Source organism: Sciurus carolinensis, chromosome 2 (assembly GCF_902686445.1).
Source record: "Sciurus carolinensis chromosome 2, mSciCar1.2, whole genome shotgun sequence".
Taxonomy (NCBI): domain Eukaryota; kingdom Metazoa; phylum Chordata; class Mammalia; order Rodentia; family Sciuridae; genus Sciurus; species Sciurus carolinensis.
The window spans coordinates 16,551,321-16,571,533 of NC_062214.1; the positions used below are offsets into that span (position 1 = coordinate 16,551,321).

Sequence of the window (20,213 nt, forward strand, 5' to 3'; positions counted from 1 at the left end):
TTGGCATTTTCAACACTTATCCCCCAAAAATGAAGACAGCGTTGTTCAGGCTCATCACTTTTGTTTTCCTAATTATAATTGAATTGCCTGGCTCCTTCAATTGGTACATGTTTCTGTTTATTACTCTTTTTAAAAAACAAAATCAATGAATGGTTTGCTATCATTTAACCTATTACAAGGTTGAATGGTTAGGAATCAGGTTTATCTTTTTGTCATAGAATTGATATTTTTAACAGCAGCTCCCCCCACCTCCATACTCATACGCCCAAATTGCATTCTGTTCCTTGCATTTACTCACAGCATACAGAGCTTTGTAGATTGCTTCCAAGGAGATAAAAATTACAAATATAAATAGGCATATGATCATAGGTGTAAACAATAGGCAAAGGCATTCTCCAGTGTGTCTGTGAACATGATACATGCATGCACACACACACACATAGGAAGACCTGTGAATGGAGAGGGACAGACATGGGGGAGAAAGAGAGAGGGAAATACCACAGCAATTTGACACAGCATGCACCGAGACCTATCCACATGACCTGTTTAACAAAGACAGTCAGCTCAGGATGCAGGCATCAGAAGGAAGGGGCAGGAGGAAGGAGAAGACAGAAACGCTGGGGCTGACTCACAAGAAGTCATCCTGATTTCACATAAGTCACAGGTGGGCATGTCCCTAACATCTCCCTCTCAGAAGCACAGGTATCAGACGGAAAGACATAAAATACTCTTTTGTGAGGCAAGGAGTGTTGATGGTCTGCAGAAAAGGTGACACAAATCACGGCCTTCAGCCAACTTCTCCTCTGAAGGAAAACAGATGATGTAGAAGGAGGAATACCATCAATTGGGTAGCACGGGGGCTCTAGAGAGTGATGGAGGCAGCTGGGTGTCTGCACCGGGCCCCTTAAAGGCAGCCCAGGAAGGCAGGAAACGGAAGCCTCCTTCTCCACGATGATGCCCATAGCTCCCCAGTAGCTTTTGACCTCTAGACAAGGGAGGGGTGTGACTGCTCTGCTCCCTGGGGGGCCGTGTGGGGTTCTAAGGATATCCTCTGGGACACAGGCCTTCCTAAATGTAGTTAGCCAGTCATGTTTTCTGACCTGGGAATTAGGAACGTGTGACCTGTCAGGCAATGTGTACGCATGGGATAATGAGAGAATATCTGAAATCAAACTTTCCTGGAGATTTCAGGATCACCGTCCTCACAGGCCTAGAGGCCCACCATGCTGGCATCTCCAGAGTTGCACTGCTCAGCCGTGGGGCTTGCAGTGTCATTGAAAAACCTAGAAGAGGAAAGCTCTCTGCCTCTCCTTAGCACAGGTTCTCTTGTTTGACCTCCAGGTTTCAGTCTTCCTTCAGTGGAAATGTGTGTCAGGCAAAGTGTGAGTTTGTGAAAGGACAGGATACACAAGTGGGTGCAAATGCCCGCTGGTCAAACCCAGGCAGGGCTCTGAGGGATCAGGGCACTGGGAACTCCAAGCATCACATTCTAGTTTTCCAGTTGAGCAAATGTCAACACTTGGACCCAATGAAACAGGGGCTCTAGTAGCACTTGGGTACAGGCAGACAGCCAGATAACACCGAATGCCAGTTTACCATCATTCAGGAAGTGGTCTCTCTTAACACCACATCAGATGAGAAGGATACTCAGAGCATGCGGAGATAAGAGAAAGACGAGTGGGTTAGGTCAGTGTCTACTCCATGCCAATCACTGTGCCTGCAGCAGCCAGGGCCCACTGAAGGCATATTGCATCATCCACATGGAGGAGGTCGAATGAAGGACCGAAGGCTAGGAATCGATATTTGACCATCTCACCCTTTTCTGACTACCTGGATTAGATTTCTTCTTGGAAGTCTCGTTGAAAGCAATATTCTTTTTAGCAGTGGTAACATGATATGGGAAGTCCTGCAGAGACTTCATGTGAAGTCACAGTGATGGGTCATTAGTCTCCTCTACCTCCCTGTCACCACAGTGCTTTCTCACGGGTCTGCTGGCAGACATCCAGTCCCTGCTGTGCAATCACATGCCAGTGCTCTGGTCATGAGGCAACTTGCTACTGTCCTGTCTCTGACCCTGGAGAATCCAGCCAGTGTCTGTGGTCAGCTTTGTAGATCTCATAGAACCAGACAGTTACCACCTGGAACAGGCCCAAGAACTTATTCCGGATCATTCCAACATGACCCGATCCCAGTGCCTCTGATGTGAGATCCATGCCTGGCTCCAAACGTGGCTCTCACCAGTCCTTGTCTGTAATGTCACTGTTACTCACCCACTCTCCTTTTAGTACTGCCCAGCTTAGAGGTTGCAAAGCAAGGAGCCTGCGTTAGCTTTCTGTGGCTACTTTGATAATGTCTACAAGCTGGATGACTTAAACAACAAAAAGGTATCATCTCACAGTTCTGGAGGTTGGAAGTCTGATCAAGTTGTCCACAGGATTGGTTCCTTCTGAGGGCTGTGAGAAAAAAATCTGTTCCCTCCATTTCTCTTAGCCACTGGTGATTTGTGGTGATCCTTGGCATTCCTTGGCTTGTATAAGTGTCATCCAGTTCTCTGCCTTATCTTCACAAGGCATTTGCTCTGTGTTCATGTGAGTGTCTAGATTTCCCCTTTTTTATAAGGACAATGGTCATCTTGGATTAGAGGTCCACTTCACTTTAGCTTAACTAATTACATCAGAAAAACCTATTACCAAATCAGGTCATATTCTAAGGTACCAGAAAGTCAGACTTCAACATAAAAATTTAGGAGTTCAGAGAGCAGGGGAGTACAAAAGTCAATGTGTAAGAGGACCTGTGCAGACAGGGCAATGCCCACATTGTTCCCAGGGTAGACTCTCTTCACCATTCACAGTGTGATCCCAATAGGTGTTGAGGGTGTGCCAGGATCAGGAACCAGTCCCACCAAAAGGGACCTCAGAGGTGGACTGAGGTCCAGTTTGATTCTTGCTCTTAAAATAAGTCGGTAGAGGCTGTCTCAGGCAGGGGAGCTGCATGATCCTTGGAAGCAGCCCTGAGCTGGGAGCAGACAGTGGCCCAACACACTGGATTCTGTGTGTGAGGCAGCAGGACCATCCATAGACCTCATGGAATGGTGAGATGTTATGTGCTGACCCAGTCACAGTTCTGGGCAAGGGAAGGGCAGGACCCCTGGGGAGGCACCCACATTGCCTGGTGAGAAGAGCTCTGAAGAGGAGCCATTTGTCTCACCAGCCACTGGCTTCTCAATCAGATTTGCCAGAACAGGACATCTCTGGCACAAAGCTGGCACTAGAAAACTACTTGCTGAATGAATAAACCCATTTGGAATCAGCATCTTTCTGCAGAGAGGCTCAGAGACATGAGGGTCCACTCGGTCTCCCTGAAACCTGGCCACACCATATCTACAGTGATCTTCAGCTCTCCATTCACAGAACATTGCTGAACACACCTTCTGTCATTGGTTTGCTGAAAACCCACTCTCTGTAGAATAAGCGTCCTGATCTCTCAACCCCCCAGGAATACCAATACCTGCACTCTCTCCACTTTCAAATCACCAGTGATGGAGCAACTGGCTCAACAAAAACTCTTAGTGTTTAACAGTTGGCTGTAGCAAACTGAGTGAACTGGCATAAACCAGCGCTAGCATGCAAAGGCCTCTACCACCTAGTGTGTTACAGGGATCAAATGACACAGCATCCATTAAAGTGTTTGGAAAAAATGGTCGTCATGATTATTGATGACGGTTCTTTCCTTCAGGTTGTGAACTCACTCAGTGAACATCTTTAAGCTGGGCACCGTGACAGGAACTGGGTATTTCCTGGTGAACCAGTATGTTACCTGTCCTCAAGGAAGTCCCAGGCTAGTGTGGAAACAGATATGAAGTGAATAATGGTAACAAATAAAGATAGAGTCATGCTTGTGACCAACGCCTTCAAAGAGAAGCAAAATGTACCTTATGGGAACCGAGGTGGTCATGGTGCCAAAGGCCCAGGAAATAATGACAGCTGTATGATCCCAGGCCATCATCTGGGTCCCTGCTTCTCTGAGACTGCTGCAATATAGAAGGCTTTTTGCCTTCTCTTCCCTCACTGTCCTTTCTCAACTACCACAGGAAACCACTTAGTATCCAAACAAAGGCTCACTCTGGTTCTCACACTGTGAGAGGAACCACAGCCCTGGCCCCAGTCTCACATAAAGAGACCAGTTCCTGTATTTATAGAGGATATATTAGGTAGAGCCATATTCCACCAGGAAGCAAGTATTCATTTATGAATAAAACCTCAAGTATTTTTTTATGAATAGAACCTCAAATGGAAAGTCCAGCAATGAGAATATGGTGTGGTGGTTTGGTACTTGCTGCTAGTAGGGTTAAATCTGGGATTAGGATAGGCTCAGATCAAAAGGCTTGAAGGCAGGTTTCTCACCAAGGAAGGACTTGTGGTTACTGATCCAGATTGATTTTCCTCTTTACTTTGTCCCTCATCCAGGATTTGGCTATTGTTAACTTTGCAGATTTAGAGGACTCAGAATGGGGGAACAATCACAGAGGGGACGTGGAATTTATCCATGAAGAGATAAATATGAGTAGGACTTGTCTTAAGGGCAGGATTCCTAGAAGCAGAGCCTGAAGCAAGGATTTAGGGGCTTGTGATACATGAAGGAAAGACTCTCAAGTCTGTGAGAGAAGAAAATAGAACAGAGAATGGGAGAGGCTGAGCAAGAATCTTTCCTAGATGAAGTCAAACATAGGCTAGGTCTGGAGTGGAATATAATCTTTTCCAAAGTTGTCCTGTCTTGAGGCCAGAAGTCCAGGATTTGGACCGCTTTCCCAGGTTGACCAGTCTTGGGCACTTCCCCCTCCTTTTCCCTTCCTTCTACCCTAATCTCTTAGGTGGTTCTAAAGAAGTGGAATCTTTGAACCTTGAATGAAGCCCAGGAGAAAGTCCCAGGTGTGAGCCCTTACAGCACAATGGGGCTCCCACCTGAATAAAGAACTATGTGTGGAACCCACAAGCTCTGCCCCACCTTCCACGGGGCTTTTGGTGTATGCACAATGTGCTATATCCTTGGGGTGAGAAGCAGCAAAACACTAACAGAATTGCCTCAAATCCAAGAGCAAAAAAAGGCATTTCAAAGCCCTTTGCTTGGCATACTCCAGCCCTGGGAGTCAATCAACTCAGAGCTGTAGAGAGAAAACTGCAGCCATGGGGTAAACAAGCACTGCCTTGGTTTAGAAATAAAGCTATTATTCAGACTTTGAAGAGAAGGCAGTGGAAAATCAAGGAGCAGAAAGGATCAATTTAAAAGTTAGTTTTGCTCCTGCAGTTAAAATAAGAACTGTGAGAAAGGCGAGTGAGGCGGGACATTTAGAAGCATTGAATAGTGTGTATCCTGCATTTGGAAGATGAGGGTTGGCCTTGGAAATGGAGGTTGGAAATGGAAGCCAAACCTGCATGAAAGAGATTCTTGAGAAAACGGGGCATGTGAAAACTTGGGGTGGGGTACTTAGAATTCAAAGGTGCTGAAGCTCCAACAGGAAAAAAAGCAACCCTTCTCTTGGGAGAAACCTCATCCCATTTGGTGGAAGATACCCCAGGCTGCATGCAGCTGCTGAAGGAGAAGCCAAGAATCTCAGTTCATGCCCTTCTGGCCCAAGTATCTCAATTCTTGCCTTTGAGCAGGCCAAGGGGAAAATTGTTTCTGACCTGGTTGCTTAATTCTGAAACCATACCAGTCAGTTCCTTTGTGAGAAACTGATGTCAAGTTCCATCCAAGACTCCTCACCCACTGATTCCCCTTCAAGAACCCACTGATTCCCCTCTGTTCACGTGCCACTTCCTCTTACCTGTAAACCCTGTCCCAACCAGTCTCTCCTGCATTATTATGTGGCCCCTTCTTACCCTCTGGGCTCATGGAGGCTCTTATTCACTGCACTGCAACACACTGGTCTTCTTTCAGCTCTTCAACTATGTTAAATTGCTTCTAACCTTGGGATCTTTGCTCATCCTGTAGTGTTCTGATCACCATATGTGTCTGCTTAACAGATAAACATCTTTTAGAAGCAGCTAAACCTCATTTCCCAAGAAAGACCTCCAATCTACTACCTAGCCCCAACATTTTTCACCTTCAATCTACCTCATACTTTTCCTTCACAGCATCTTAACTTGTACGCATGTATTTGCTTGCCCAGGTGTTTAATGTGCCTGACCCTAAGTGACATAGGTGCAAATACCATGCCTATTTTGAGCACTGTTTCATCCCCAAATTTTATCATGCATTGGTGTTCAATAAATCATTGAATGAACAAATGGACAAATGGATGGTGGATGGATGAATGGGTGCATGAATAGGTGGATGGATGGGTAGATGCTTTAATGGATCAGTGGATAGATGAATGGATGATCAATGGATCAATGGATAGCTAGATGAATGGATAGAGGGCCAATAGGTCATTATTCTTCCAAGGCCACATTTTTTTTTAAATGCAAGATATATGTCAGGACAGTTTTCTTGGAAAATAGGAGTGAAAGTAAGATAGAGGTTCAACTGTCTTATCCATAATCTCCATTAACAAAGAGCTCAACCAATCTCTGCTTGTGTCCTTGTTGGGAGAGGAATCTCACTTCTTCCTAAGAGAGTTCCTTCTCTTTTAGTTGAAAAGAGCCTCAAGATTATGAGTCCAAATTGGCTCCTTATTAGTTCTGCTCCTCAGTCCTTGAGGCCACATAATCCTGCCTTTTCTACTTCCAGAAAATAAAATTTGTTTCCTCTTATCTGCTCCCTACACCCCGCTCCCCGTGCCACCCACTCTCAGATATGGCCATCCAGGTACAGGCTTGCCTGCCTTCCATTCATTGGAACCACTCTGGCCTCCAGCAGGCAGCAGTACTCCCATCTCTGGTCCAGCCTTCACGGGAACACAGCTGGTTCTGCAGACTCCCGCTGGGTGCACAGGAGTGGCAGTTAGAAAAATCAGCTTTGATTTGATTTGCAAACTGAGCCGAGTCATTGAGACAAAATAAATCCGGAAACCCATAAAGCCATTTGCAGAGTTGCTTTGCAGAAGACAGCTACAGTTTTAATCTAGTAAACACTCTCTAACGATCCCATTAAAACAACCCCCTTGGAGTAGGTGCTGAAAGCTGAACTCTAGAATAATGAGGCATGAGATAAGCGACCAGTGTCACCAAGAGTTCTGTCCTGCATGGTGCTAGTGATGAACTAAAACCATTGTCAACAGCAATATGCAAGAGGTGAGGGTGATGGTCTTTTGTAAACAGGCCTTCTTTTTATAAGGGCTAAGCCTGAGGTGAAGTATTTCATCCAGTGTTTTTCTCTCCTCTCTCCATAATGGATCATCACTACTGCAGGCACTGGAAGGGATAACAAATAGCCATTCTCTAGGGAGATGCCCTCATTTTACAGATACTAAGACTGGGGTCCAGAGGGAGGGTCATGTGTCCAGGGCTCCCTTATCCACAGAAAGACCAGTCACAGGTGGAATGGGAAGCCAAATGAGATGAAGGAAGCATCTGCCACCAGTAGGAAATCTGCATCCCCGTTGATCCAGTCCTATATAGAACCTTCTGCCTTACACAGAGCTACCTTGAGAGGTGGCATGGGATAATGGGAGAGCAGGGGCACCTGTGTTCAAAACCTACCTGTAAAACAGTTATTTGACCTGGGACAAATGACTTAACGTCTATGAGTCAATAGCATGATTTTAAGCCCAGGGTCATTAATCCTGTCTATTCAATATTCAAGAACATGATCAATTATAAACAGTGATCTTCCTTTCTTTCTTCTTCCTGGCCTTCTGAGGCTCTGATAGAGATCCAGACTTACAAGGCATAGGTCCATCCTCTCCATTCTCTGAAGAAGACAACCAAAACCTGGACTCCACTCACCTCTCATATAATTCTACACATAGGCCATTTGTTAGATGGACTCAGGTCAGATTCAAAGTGCAGAAACTTTAAAGGTACAGGAATCATGCTGACCTGAGCTTTCAGTACATGACATTTGCATCCATAGACCATTGTGTTTAAATGAGGTCCTATACAGCAGGGATATATTTTTTGACCACACGTGGGATTTTTCTCATCCTTTGACTATCCTTTCCTCTACACCTGTCTGGTAATTTCAGGAGAGACCCGGGACCATGACATGCCCAAATCTAGCTATGACAGCTGGGATAGGGCCATAATGAAAGGTCACTTGTGAGAGGAATAACTGTGGTGAGGTAGTCTCATGGAAAACTCATGGCTGTTGTTCAGTCCTTTAAAATTCTATCAGACTTTCAGAAGATGAAACTCAAAGTGTATGTTTGAAGGGTTAAAACAGGGCATTGCTATTCTTCCATAGCCAAGTTCAATGAGATGAATTTTCCAGCCCAGGAGTTGTGAGACTTGCAGGAGTGTAACGAGGTCTCCTTGACCCTTGAACCCTTTGCTCTTATCCAGTGTTTTCTAGGTCCTAAAATGCCAATGGAATAAGATGACTTTTTCTAAAGGTCTTGTAAGAAGATGGAAGAAAAGAAATATAAAGACACCAAAAAATAACCCAGAGATGACCTTTAAGTATCCCAATCCTTTCTTTAATATTTTTCTTGCTCCTACAGCTGTCACATCTCTCTGGTTTCCTTCTGTGCTTCCCCTACCTCTCACCATGTAGATTCTCAAACTCCTCCCACACACACCTTCTCCACACCTACTCAGGAAGACCAAAGCTAGTCCAGGAAAACAAAGGCCAACACTGACTCATCCTTCCAGCAGGTACCTGGGGCATCCCAGTCTGTCCCTCTCAACTAGAACTGCAGACTTGAGACACCTGAGTTGACTTTCACTCAAACATGTGGTTTCAAAGCAGATGCATATTAAAAGGGGAATAGGCGCCCTCTTAAAACCAGGAAATGAGGGAAGGGGGAAAGCTGAGGTAGACTGGAAACAAGGGTTAGAAATAAAGAAAATTTAAAACCCATTAATGGGATCTCGATGTAGTATTCCAAGAGGGAAAAGGAGACTTGCAAAAAATAATCACATGCCCTGTGCCAGTCACAGGGCTGTGTGTGTTAACATGAGGTTACAATGAGATGACAGAAGTAAAGCCCACATATTGTACACTAAATAACTGGGGTTGTCATGTTATCCTTGCTCAAACCATGAAGCCATATATGCTGGAGGGGGTAAACAAAAAGTTCAGGTCCCTAAGAATTATTATTTTATTATTATTTTTTGATTCATTGTACACAGTGGGGTACAACTTTCATTTCTCTGGTCTCTGAAAATTATGACTTAAATCCGATTCCATGGCACCATTTGAATATCGTGTAGTGAGTGAGATTTCATGGACCACTGGCAGGGTCCCCTGTCTCCTGTTTGTCAGTCCCTTCCCACACCTCATTTCCAGTAATGATTGATGGTAAAAATTCTTATGGCGTGATGGACTTCAGCCTGCATTCCATGATGTCCAAGTTAAGAACTAGAATCTGGGGTAGAAGGTGAGATGTTCAAGGAGCCCTCAGCTTTCTTTACTTGCACAACATATTGAAGCTAATAAGCCAAGAAATTAGTTTGTCTTCAAGGTTGTTTGCTCCAGGACCATCTGTACCCCAGCAATCTCTCTGTACACTCAATGTTCATTGCTTTAGAAGGGAAAAACGTCAGAATGGAAGTTAGATGTTTCATATCTGGACTCCTTCTTTATTGCATACTCCCAATGTTTTCATTCATGGTGGACACATGGACAGAAATACACTGGACAGGACCTAGAAACTGCAAAGAGAGAAGGGTCATGAAATTCCCAGTTTAAAAAAAAAAAAAAAACATCACATGGAATGGAAACATGAGGAAGCATGAGACTTTCAACTCTTTTCTAGCTGAATTGGTCAGGATAGGATAGGCTTTGCTGCAATAACAAGTTAATGTCCAAATCTCATTAGCTTAATACCACAGAGATGTGTTACTATGCCATCTACAATACATGTGGCCACTACAGGTGAGGAGAAACCCTGGAGGTGGTAACTTTGGTCTCAAATAGCCTTACTTGGAAATGACTCATGCCACTTCTACTATAGTTGGTTAACAAGAACTTGTCACATGACACAGCCTAACTGAAGGATGACTGGGTCTCTGCCATATGCCTAAAAAGGAGAAATCACACTGATACACCCTAGTCAATGCTAGCACAATATATGTAACACCTTTTCCTATTTCTGCTTTCCCTTGTATTTTGCTAAGACCCAGGATCCATCACTCCTCTTCTGCTTCTCTTCTGCTTGTCCCCTTGTAAACCTTTCCCCATTCCAACTTTCTATCTGTCCCTCTGTTCCCACCCCTGCTAGCTGACTGACCATTACTGCTAAGCAGAGCTTAGCCCTGGAGGTGGGGAGGCATCTCCTCTGAACTTGCCAACCAAACTAAGGTTTTAACTCTTTTCCATTTAATCATTAAAAAATCACTTCATGAGATACCTATTATTACCCCCACCTTATAGGCAGAAAAACTCAATTTTAGAAATGTAGGTCATTTTCCAAGTGATACAACTAATGAGTGAAAAATACTGAATCAGAATTTCATATATTCAGTTAGTTTTTAATAAGCATTTATTGAGTGCAACTTGATCTCATCACATGGTCCCTCATTCCTTAGAGATTTGGAACTTCACCTCTGGATTTGGACAGCCTTAGATTCTAGGCTTAAGTGTACCATGTCTCAGTTTCACCATCTATAAACCAATGACACTAACACCATTTATTTTGCAGGGTTAATGTGCAAACTTAATGAACTAATGCATGCAAAGTGCTTAGTGTAATGCCTGGCTCGTAGCAAGCACTCAACAGGTAGCAGCCCGTGGGAAGCCATTGAATATATATCAATACAGTGATAAAGGCTATGATGAAGGTAAATTCAGGATGCTTTTGAAGCATGGAGAAAGGGTGTGTAAATCAACTTAGCACATGCTTTCTCAAAGTGTGTAGATGCTAAGGCAAGTTTTGAAAGAATAAAAATCATCCACATTGAACAAGGTTAGAGAATGAGGCAGGAAGGTCTTTGAAGCCTGGGAAGTAAATACCTGGAGACAAGAGAGCATGGATCCGAGCTTGAATGGGATGAGGCAGACAGGACACTGGTTTCCCAGGGTCACCAGATAAGGGTAGGAGCAGTCAGAGGAGCAGCTGCAGTGGGGTGAACCTCCAGGTCACCAGGGCTCTGGAGAGCCCTGTAGTACACATGCAAACCTTGTCCCAAGACAGTGGGCATCAGCAGAATGAGTGTTTTCAGAAAGGACACTCAGGTTGCAGTTTAGACAATGTGCAGGAGAAGATGGACTGAGGCAGACAAGGTTGCAGAAAGAGAGGACAGTGGGTCAAAATATTTGAGTGGCTTCTTTTCTCAAGAAAAAGAAGTGCTTCAGCAGACTGAGTGTTTTCAGAAAGAACACTCAGGTTGCAGTTTAGACAATGTGCAGGAGAAAATGGACTGAGGCAGACAAGGTTGCAGAAAGAGAGGACAGTGGGTCAAAATATTTGAGTGGCTTCTTTTCTCAAGCCTTTGATTTCTTTTTTTTGACATGTGAGGCCAACAGTCCTTGTCTTGCCTGTCTCGACAAATTAGGGGCAGAAAAACATTAATAAAAATAGCCACTTAGAACAGGGGTTAGCAAACCTTCCTGTAAAAGACCAGAGAGTAAATATTTTCTACTTTGCAGGCTGATGGTCTTTGTCATACCTATCAACTTTATCACTGAAGCACAGAAGCAATCATAGATAATGCATAAGAGTACAGCTGTGTTGCAATAAAACTTTGCTTATGGATACTGAAATTCGAATTTAACATAATTTTTATGTGTCACAAAATATTATTATTTTTTTCCAACCATTGAAAAATGTAAAAGATGTTCTTAGCTTGTATCCACACAGGAAACAGACAGTGGGCACTGGATGTGGTTCATGAGCCATAGTGTGATGACCCCTGACATAGAATATGTTTGGAAAGGGCAAAGCTCCCCATAAATTTAAGGGAGGAATGTTATGACTACTGTTTACTAGTCACAAAATTTTATAGACCTCAGGGTTGTCAATCAAACTCGCCATTTGTGTTAGTTTTGAAATGATGTATTTCCACTCATCACTTGATCTAGGATGCCCCATCTCTCTGCATTTTGCCTAAGCAACTTCTGCAATTTTGTTGCAGGAACCTTCTAGCTTTTGACCAAGTACAGGACACGTCCCATGCTTCTGAATCACTTTCTTTAGAGGCGAGTGGTAGGTTTGGAATGGTGGGAACATCCAAACCAGGCATACTAGGGTTTGCATACAGCCTTTGACAGTTACTAGTTCTGTGACCTTGAATAAGTTATATAAATTATCTAATTCACCATTTCTTCATTCATTCTTTCATTTATCCAATAAATATTCATGGAGTACCTACTATGTGCCGGGTATAATGCAAAACACAGGAACATACCGTGTTGGTAAGACACAACAGAGACTACAGAATTAAGGAGATGGCATCCACTTATGATATGGGGAGGTCACTGCAATGAGAAGGGAACATCAGGGTTTAATTGAGGATGGAGGGCTGCCATCCTAAATCTGTGAGTCACTAAAAACTCCCTACGAAGGGGTTCCAAACCAACACCTGAAGGATGAAGAGTTGTCAGCCAGGTGGAGAAACAGGAAGGCATGCATTCCAGACAAACTGACTGGCCTAGGTTTGGCCTACAGACAAGAAGGTAGGGGACTGCTGGTCATGGCATGTTGTTTATTTTGTGTGGGGCAGGCAGAGAGTATGGTGGTAGCACTGGAGAGAGATGAGCCAGGAAGGGAGTGCAGAGATCTCACCTCTGAGCACCTGAGAGATGGGTGGAGGGCTTTGAGGTTTACCCTGAGGACAGTGGGGGCCTGATGCATTTCAACCCAGGGGTGAGGAAGAGGTGGAGGAGAGCAAGCCTGGAGGCTGGAAGACCAGATGAGAAGCTGGTGCAAGGGAAACCCAGTCCAAGCAAAACATGAGGGTGGCCTGAACTGAGTGGGAATGGAACTCAAGAGAAGGGGGCATCTTCCAGAGCCTTTCTGGAGTAGAGTTACTACCTGGTGATTGAGTCCAAGCAGGTGTCAGAAGAAAGGAAAGGGAAGGGTGACCCCCACGTCTTTAGACCAAATCTCTATGGGTGGTGGCACCACTGATGGAGAAAGGGAAGACAGGGAGAGGAAGTTTGATGGGAAAACTGACATGTGCATTGATAGCCCTTCTGACCTTTCTGGGGTGTCCTAAGTCTCAGAATCATTGTACTTGAGACACCTGGCAGGGTACATGGCATGTCACAGGTACTTGATAAATGGTGACCCTTATGCTTGTTTCATTTTTAAAAATCTACTTCAGGCCCTTGTTTTGTTAGATCACAATGTTCTTTTGCTATTCAGTGGGAGCTCTTCAGAGCCACGAGGGTTGCGGTTCCGTTCACCGTGCCTTATGTTTTCATGTATGTTTCTTTCTCTCCTTTTCTGCATGCTGCCTGGGGATTGGCTTCCTTGTGGTCAGCACCAATGGGCAGCGCCCAGGTGACCCCGGGGACTCCACTCTGCCTCCTTACCACAGGTGATCACCAGAGCTGGGCGGGTGGGAGGGGATTGGGAGTGGCCCAGATTCAGGGGGTCCTCCAGGCCAGGTGCACCAGAGAGGAACTGGCAGTCCCTTCACCCCACCCTCCCATCCACCCACCCAGTCATCAATCCAACCACCCACCCACCCATGCATCCCTGTGTCCATGTATTCATCCATTCTACTAATGCTTAGTGAGCACCTACTATGTGCCAGGCATTGTTCAAGGGACTGAGGAGTATAGTAGTGAGCAAAGAAGAGGAGTTCAGTGCCTCTCCAGGAGGGAAAGTGGGCATTAGGCAAAAGACTCCACAGATATTTGTGCAACTGTGAGTAAGACTAAGAAGCAGAGTGCACAGGACTCAAGACCAACACGCCTGAGCTAAGGGAGTGCTTCCCAGGGGAAATGACAGTGGGGTCTGACACTGTGAATGAATTGACCTAACAAGTCCATGGTTAGGAAATGAATAGATCTGGCCATGATCTCAGATTACCACTGGCCCTTCAATGTGATCAGCCCTCCTGTTCCTATCCGTTAAGTAGGAATAATACCACCTATCTCTTAGGGGACACTAACTAAGACTATACATGGGTACAGTCTTCTGAAGTTGCATTCTAAGACTACACAAGATCACAAATGGCAAAGGAGCTGGAGTAGGCACGTCCGGACTAGGGTAGGGTATTTTTCCAGTCCCTACCAGCTCCTTTCCTCATTTGCATAAATATGCGCCCTTCTTGAATGGATGAAGAACCCATCGATGGCACAGATTCATGGCCTCCATGATGCCCATGTGATACCCTGGAGATGAAGGACCATCTGCTGAGATGTCTCTTTAAATGGAAGTTTCTTGGCAATCTCAAACTTTTAAGTGTTGCCTCTCTCAAAGTCTTTGCCCAGAAAATGGCGTCCTCCCTATTAACCTGACTGAGGAAGAGGATTCAGTGGGCATTTGAGGATATGAGTCAGGCCATCCAGGACCTTTAGAGCCCACCCCCTTTCCCAAACCCAAACACATGAGTTTGTGCACATCTTAGCCTGAGTTCCCTGGGCATTGACCTTCCTTGGGGATGACTGTACAGATTATTCAAGGAGGAGTATTCTCAGAGGAAAGAAAGGGAAGGAGATGAAGTAGGGCAGGGAACAAAGCTATGGGTGGATCTGGAGACCTGCATCAGTCTGAGTCCACAGGGGTCTCTGGAGTGTGACTTGTTTTGCAGAGTTGGTCCTACTTTGAGGCAAGAGGGTGGCATCTATACCATGATGCCGATCAGCCATTGATGGGGGTTCCATGGAGGTGCATCACTTCCAGGAGAAGTGGCTCCCCTCTTTGCCTATGTACTTCTCCACGGCAGCTGGAGAGCGAGTACACCAGGCAGTAAAGGCCTCAGAGGCACCCGTGCTGTTCAGTATCATCCCTGCCTCTGTGCTGCTGGAAGCCACCAAAGCCCCAGGTACCACTGACAATGCCTTGCGAGTTCCATCTCAGGCACTCCCTGCTTACACAACCTTCAGCAAGTCACACAGCTTTATTTCACCTGGAACACTAGTCATCACACTTGGAGAATCACATTAAAATTAAGTTTGATAACCCTAGAGAGTGCCCTAGAGTAATAGCAGCACACAGCCGGTCTCTAGATGCCAGTCCCCAGCCTCACCCTTTCCCGAGGGAGGCGGGAATCGCAGACAATGCATAACGAGAGAGAAGTCTCTCTTGCACTGTGCCCACACCTAATTCATAGAGAAACAAGGCTTCTCTGGAGAGTGTATGAGCAGCTCCGTTTCCGCCGGGCCATTGTTCTCTGGGTTCTATTCAAGCTGAGCAGCCAGATAATGTTTTCTTTAAACAGAACCAATCCCATATCAGGCACATTTGTTCTTACCTCTTGCCTTCCCAGGTGTCTGAATGTTCCTCCTCTGACAGGTTTATTTCATTGCGTTCCATTTATTTCCACCTGTTTCTCAGCTTCATTTGATGGGTGAGGTGCCTGCGAGTCTTTCTCTTTGAGCAGGCTGTCCCTTGCAGAGGGTGTTTTTGTTAACATCAGTCCCTGGGTAGCAATAATGGCTGATGTAAATAATAACTGTCCGGGTCTGAGTGATGGGGATATGGGACTGTAGGCACAGGCAGCCCTTTCCACAGCAGCTGCAGCCTGGAGTCCTGCGCAGCCCCATGGTGTCCAGGGACAGGCTGGCTGTCGGGGTGAGTTGAGTGGAGGGGGAGTTGGGTCCTCAGCTCTGCCATCTTCTGGTCTGGTGATCCTGGGTAAGTCGTTTCTCTTCTCTGGACAATATTCTCTTCCTCTGGAGAAGGGGTTAATAATAATGCCCAGGGCCAGAGTTAATCATGAGAAGTAAGCATGATTACAGCTCTAGTCTTTAGTCATTGTCAAGTGAACTCTAGCTAGTCCTTCAGGTCGCCCTGAATCAGCCGCCTTTCCTTCAGGGAATTCATGCTTGGGAGCAAGGTTTCTCAGCCTCAGTCCTGTCGACCAGCCTGAAGGCTGGATACTCCTTCACTCTGGCAAGCCGTCCTGTGACTGCAGGAGGCGGGGCAGTGTCTGGCCTCTACCCACTGGAGGCCAACCAGCACATCACCCTCCATTATTGCCACTGAGTACGTCCACTTTCATTCTCAGCTGTCCCCTGGGGAATAAAATCATTTCCTGTTGAAAACTTTCAGAGTGGCACTGATCAGTAGAAGTTGCACTGTGTGTGTAATTTTTAATTTTAAAAGTCACGTTACAAAAGTGAAAAGAAAAATGTGAAATTAATTTTTTTTGGTATTAAAAGTCACATTAAAAAAGTGAAAAGAAAAAGGTGAAATTAATTTTTTTTGTCTTAAAAATCACGTTTAAAAAGTGAAAAGAAAAAGGTGAAATTGAGGAGATAGTGACTTGGGACCAACTCAAAGCCGCCCGGGGAGTTTCTCCCATAGGGGAGGCGTCCCCGAAGGGGCAGTAGCCCTGGAACGCAGAGAACTTTGTGAAGTACAGTGACTCGGCGGGTCGCCCCTCCCCCGCCGGAGCGGTAAAAACGGTAAAAACGGACAGCGAAGCGGAGCGAAAAATGGCGGATTGAAGTTTCCAGGACCGCGGGCAGATTCTCTAACCTAAGGAGACTCGTCTGCGAAGGGTGAGGCTCTCAAGCCCAGGAGGGAGGTCCGGGCCCCTGGGAACGTTGCCTGCGAAGGCTGCCCTGCCCAGGCGGCAAGTCACACCTCCCCCGCTGGAGCAGTGAACTCGGAAAGCGGGGAACTTTGAAAAGGAGGTTGCGCGACACACCGCTTGGTTTTGAAGCGATCTGCCAAGGCTCCAGCGGCTGCCAGAGAAAGAGTGGGGCGGCGAGTTGTTTGGATCCAGCAACCGCCTGAGCAACGGGGAGGGGGCTGCCCAGAGGAGGTGGAGGTACGCAGTGAGTGCCTTGGTCTCCAAGCGCCCACACCTGGAGGAAGAGACGAGCGACGGGTCACTGGGGCTTGGAGCATATGTACGAGGCTCCAAGTGACTGCTCAGAGGGCGGGTCGCATAGCCAGGCGATTAGGTGCATAGCAAGGTCCGGTCCAGGGACCTAGGCACCTTTTCTTGAATGAACTACACAGAGACAAGCTGAGGGGCGAAGTGAAGGTTCCAGGACTTCAGGCAGCGTCTCTGAGAAGGGACAACCTAAGGAGACTCGTCTACGAAGGGTGAGGCTCCCAGGCCCAGGAGGTAGGTCTGGGCCCCTGGGAAGGCTGCCCTGCCCAGGCAGCAAGACACATCTACCCTCATTGGAACAGTGAGCTCGGAAAGTGGGAGACCTTGCAGAGGAGGCCGAGCAGCACACCGCTTGGTTTTTTGGTTTTTTGGACCAATCTGCCAGGGCTCCGGGGGCTGCCAAAGAAAGAGTTGGGTGGCGAACTATTTGGATTCAGCAACTGCCTGAACAACGGGGAGGGGGCTGTCCTGAGGAGGTGGAGGTGCGCAGTGAGTGGCTTGGTCTCCAAGCGCCCACACAGAACACCTGCCTGGAGGAAGAGACGAGTGACGGGTCACTGGGGCTTGGAGCATATGTACGAGGCTCCAAGTGACTCTTCAGAGGAGGGGTCACATAGCCAAGTGATTAGGTGCAAAGCACGGTCCGAGCCGGGGATCTAAGCACCTTTTCTTGAAAGAGCTACACAGAGACCAGCTGAGGGGTGGAGCGAAGGTTCCAGGACTGTGGGCAGCTTCTCTGAGGAGGGGCCACCTAAGGAGACTCGTCTGCGAAGGGCAGGGCTCCCAAGCCCAGGAGGTAGGTCCAGGCCCCTGGAAACGCTGCTTGGGAAGGCTGCCCTGCACAGGTGGTAGTTGTGGACTGAGGAGAACCTCTAGGAGGGGAACGGACTAGTGAGACCTCCCCACCGGGTGGGTCTTCCCCGCCGAGTGAGGTTTTCCCACAAAGACAGTAAAACCAGAGACACAGGCCCAAACAGGCATTGCCTTAGCCCGCAGTCTAGCTCCCCTTTGGATGACCATTGGTCAACAAGTAGAGGCACCTCTGCCCTCTAGCAGGGAATATACCCCACCTGAAGACCACCACCCCTAGAGAGGCAGCTACCTAGGGGAACACCGAAGTATCAACTTCCTCTAAGACTTCAGGCTACTGAAGGATAAGAGGGGATACACTAGCAATCTTCAGGGACATTATAAGTCAATAGAGGAAATCTGCAACATCTCTGCAGTCCACTGATACCTGAACAATATGAGAAAACAAGGGAAGAAAATGCCTCAAACAAATCTGGATGTTATATCAATAAAATCCAATGACAGCATGGCAGAAGAAATGTCAGAAAGGGAGTTCAGAATGTACATAATCAACATGATAAGGGAAGCAAACGATGAAATGAAAGAGCAAATGCAGGCATTGAATGAACGCACCAATAGACAGTTAAAAGAGCAAATACAGGAAGCAAAAGACCATTTCAATAAAGAGATAGAGATATTGAAAAAAAACCAAACAGAAATCCTTGAAATGAAGGAAACAATAAACCAAATTAAGAACTCCATAGAAAGCACAACCAATAGGATAGAACACCTGGAAGACAGAACCTCAGATATTGAAGACAAAATATTTAACCTCGAAAACAAAGTCGAACAAACAGAGAAGATGGTAAGAAATCATGAACAGAATCTCCAAGAACTATGGGATATCATGAAAAGGCCAAATTTGAGAATTATTGGGATTGAGGAAGGCTTAGAGAAACAAACCAAAGGAATGAACAACCTATTCAATGAGATAATTTCAGAAAATTTCCCAAATCTGAAGAACGAAATGGAAAATCAAGTTCAAGAGGCTTACAGGACTCCAAATACACAAAATTACAACAGACCCACACCAAGGCACATTATAATGAAAATACCTAACATACAAAATAAAGACAGAATCTTAAAGGCTGTGAGAGAAAAGAACCAAATTACATTCAGGGGGAAGCCAATACGGATATCAGCAGATTTTTCAATCCAGACCCTAAAAGCTAGAAGGGCCTGGAATAACATTTTTCAAGCCCTAAAAGAAAATGGATGCCAACCAAGAATCTTATACCCAGCAAAACTTACCTTCAGATTTGACGATGAAATAAAATCCTTCCATGATAAACAAAAGCTAAAAGAATTTACAAAAAGAAAGCCAGCATTACAGAACATTCTCAGCAAAATATTCCATGAAGAAGAAATGAAAAACAAAGAAGCAAATCAGCAAAGGGAGGAGATATCCTAAAGGAACTCTCAAATAAAGAGGAACCAAGTCATGTCAAAAATAAGCAAATAAATGAATAAAATGAGTCAAATGACCGGGAATACAAATCATATCTCAATAATTACCCTGAATATTAACGGCCTGAATTCATCAATCAAAAGACATAGACTGGCAGATTGGATAAAAAAGAAAGATCCAACAATATGTTGCCTGCAAGAGACTCATCTCTTAGAAAGAGATACCCAAAGACTAAAGGTGAAAGGATGGGAAAAAACTTACCATGCACATGGACCCAGCAAAAAAGCTGGGGTATCCATCCTCATTTCAGATAAAGTGGACTTCAAGCCAAAGTTAATCAGAAGGGATAAAGAAGGACATTTCATAATGCTTAAGGGAACCATAAATCAGCAAGACATAACAATCATAAATATCTATGCCCCAAACAGTGGCTCACCCATGTATGTCAAACAAATCCTTCTCAATCTCAGAAACCAAATAGACCACAATACAATAATACTAGGTGATTTTAACACGCCTCTCTCTCCACTGGACAGATCTTCCAAACAAAAATTGAATAAAGAAACCTTAGATCTCAATAACACAATCAATAATTTAGACTTAACAGACATTTATAGAATATACCATCCAATGAAGAGTGAATACACTTTCTTCTCAGCAGCACATGGATCCTTCTCTAAAATAGACCATATATTATGCCACAAAGCTAATGTTAGCAAATACAAGAAGATAGAGACACTTCCTTGTATTTTATCAGACCATAATGGATTGAAACTAGAAATAAATGAAAGAGCAAAAAACAGAAATTACTCCAACACCTGGAGATTAAACAATATGCTATTATATGAGGAATGGATAACAGAAGATATTAGGAAGGAAATTAAAAAATTCTTAGAGGT

The 20,213-nt window shown here is 45.4% G+C and overlaps 1 protein-coding gene across 8 annotated transcripts in view; it reads left to right on the forward strand.

Annotated features, from left to right (window-relative positions):
• Ptprt (protein tyrosine phosphatase receptor type T) overlaps positions 1 to 20,213 on the forward strand; it is a 1,023,334-nt gene that overhangs the window by 823,748 nt on the left and 179,373 nt on the right. Inside the window, exon 14 of one of the 8 annotated variants that reach the window (XM_047539644.1) lies at positions 13,524 to 13,580. The exons of the other annotated variants lie outside the window; for them this stretch is intronic. Within the exon in view, the coding sequence (XP_047395600.1) occupies positions 13,524 to 13,580 (57 nt within the window). The remainder of the gene's footprint in view (positions 1 to 13,523; positions 13,581 to 20,213) is intronic. 8 annotated transcript variants of the gene reach the window in all.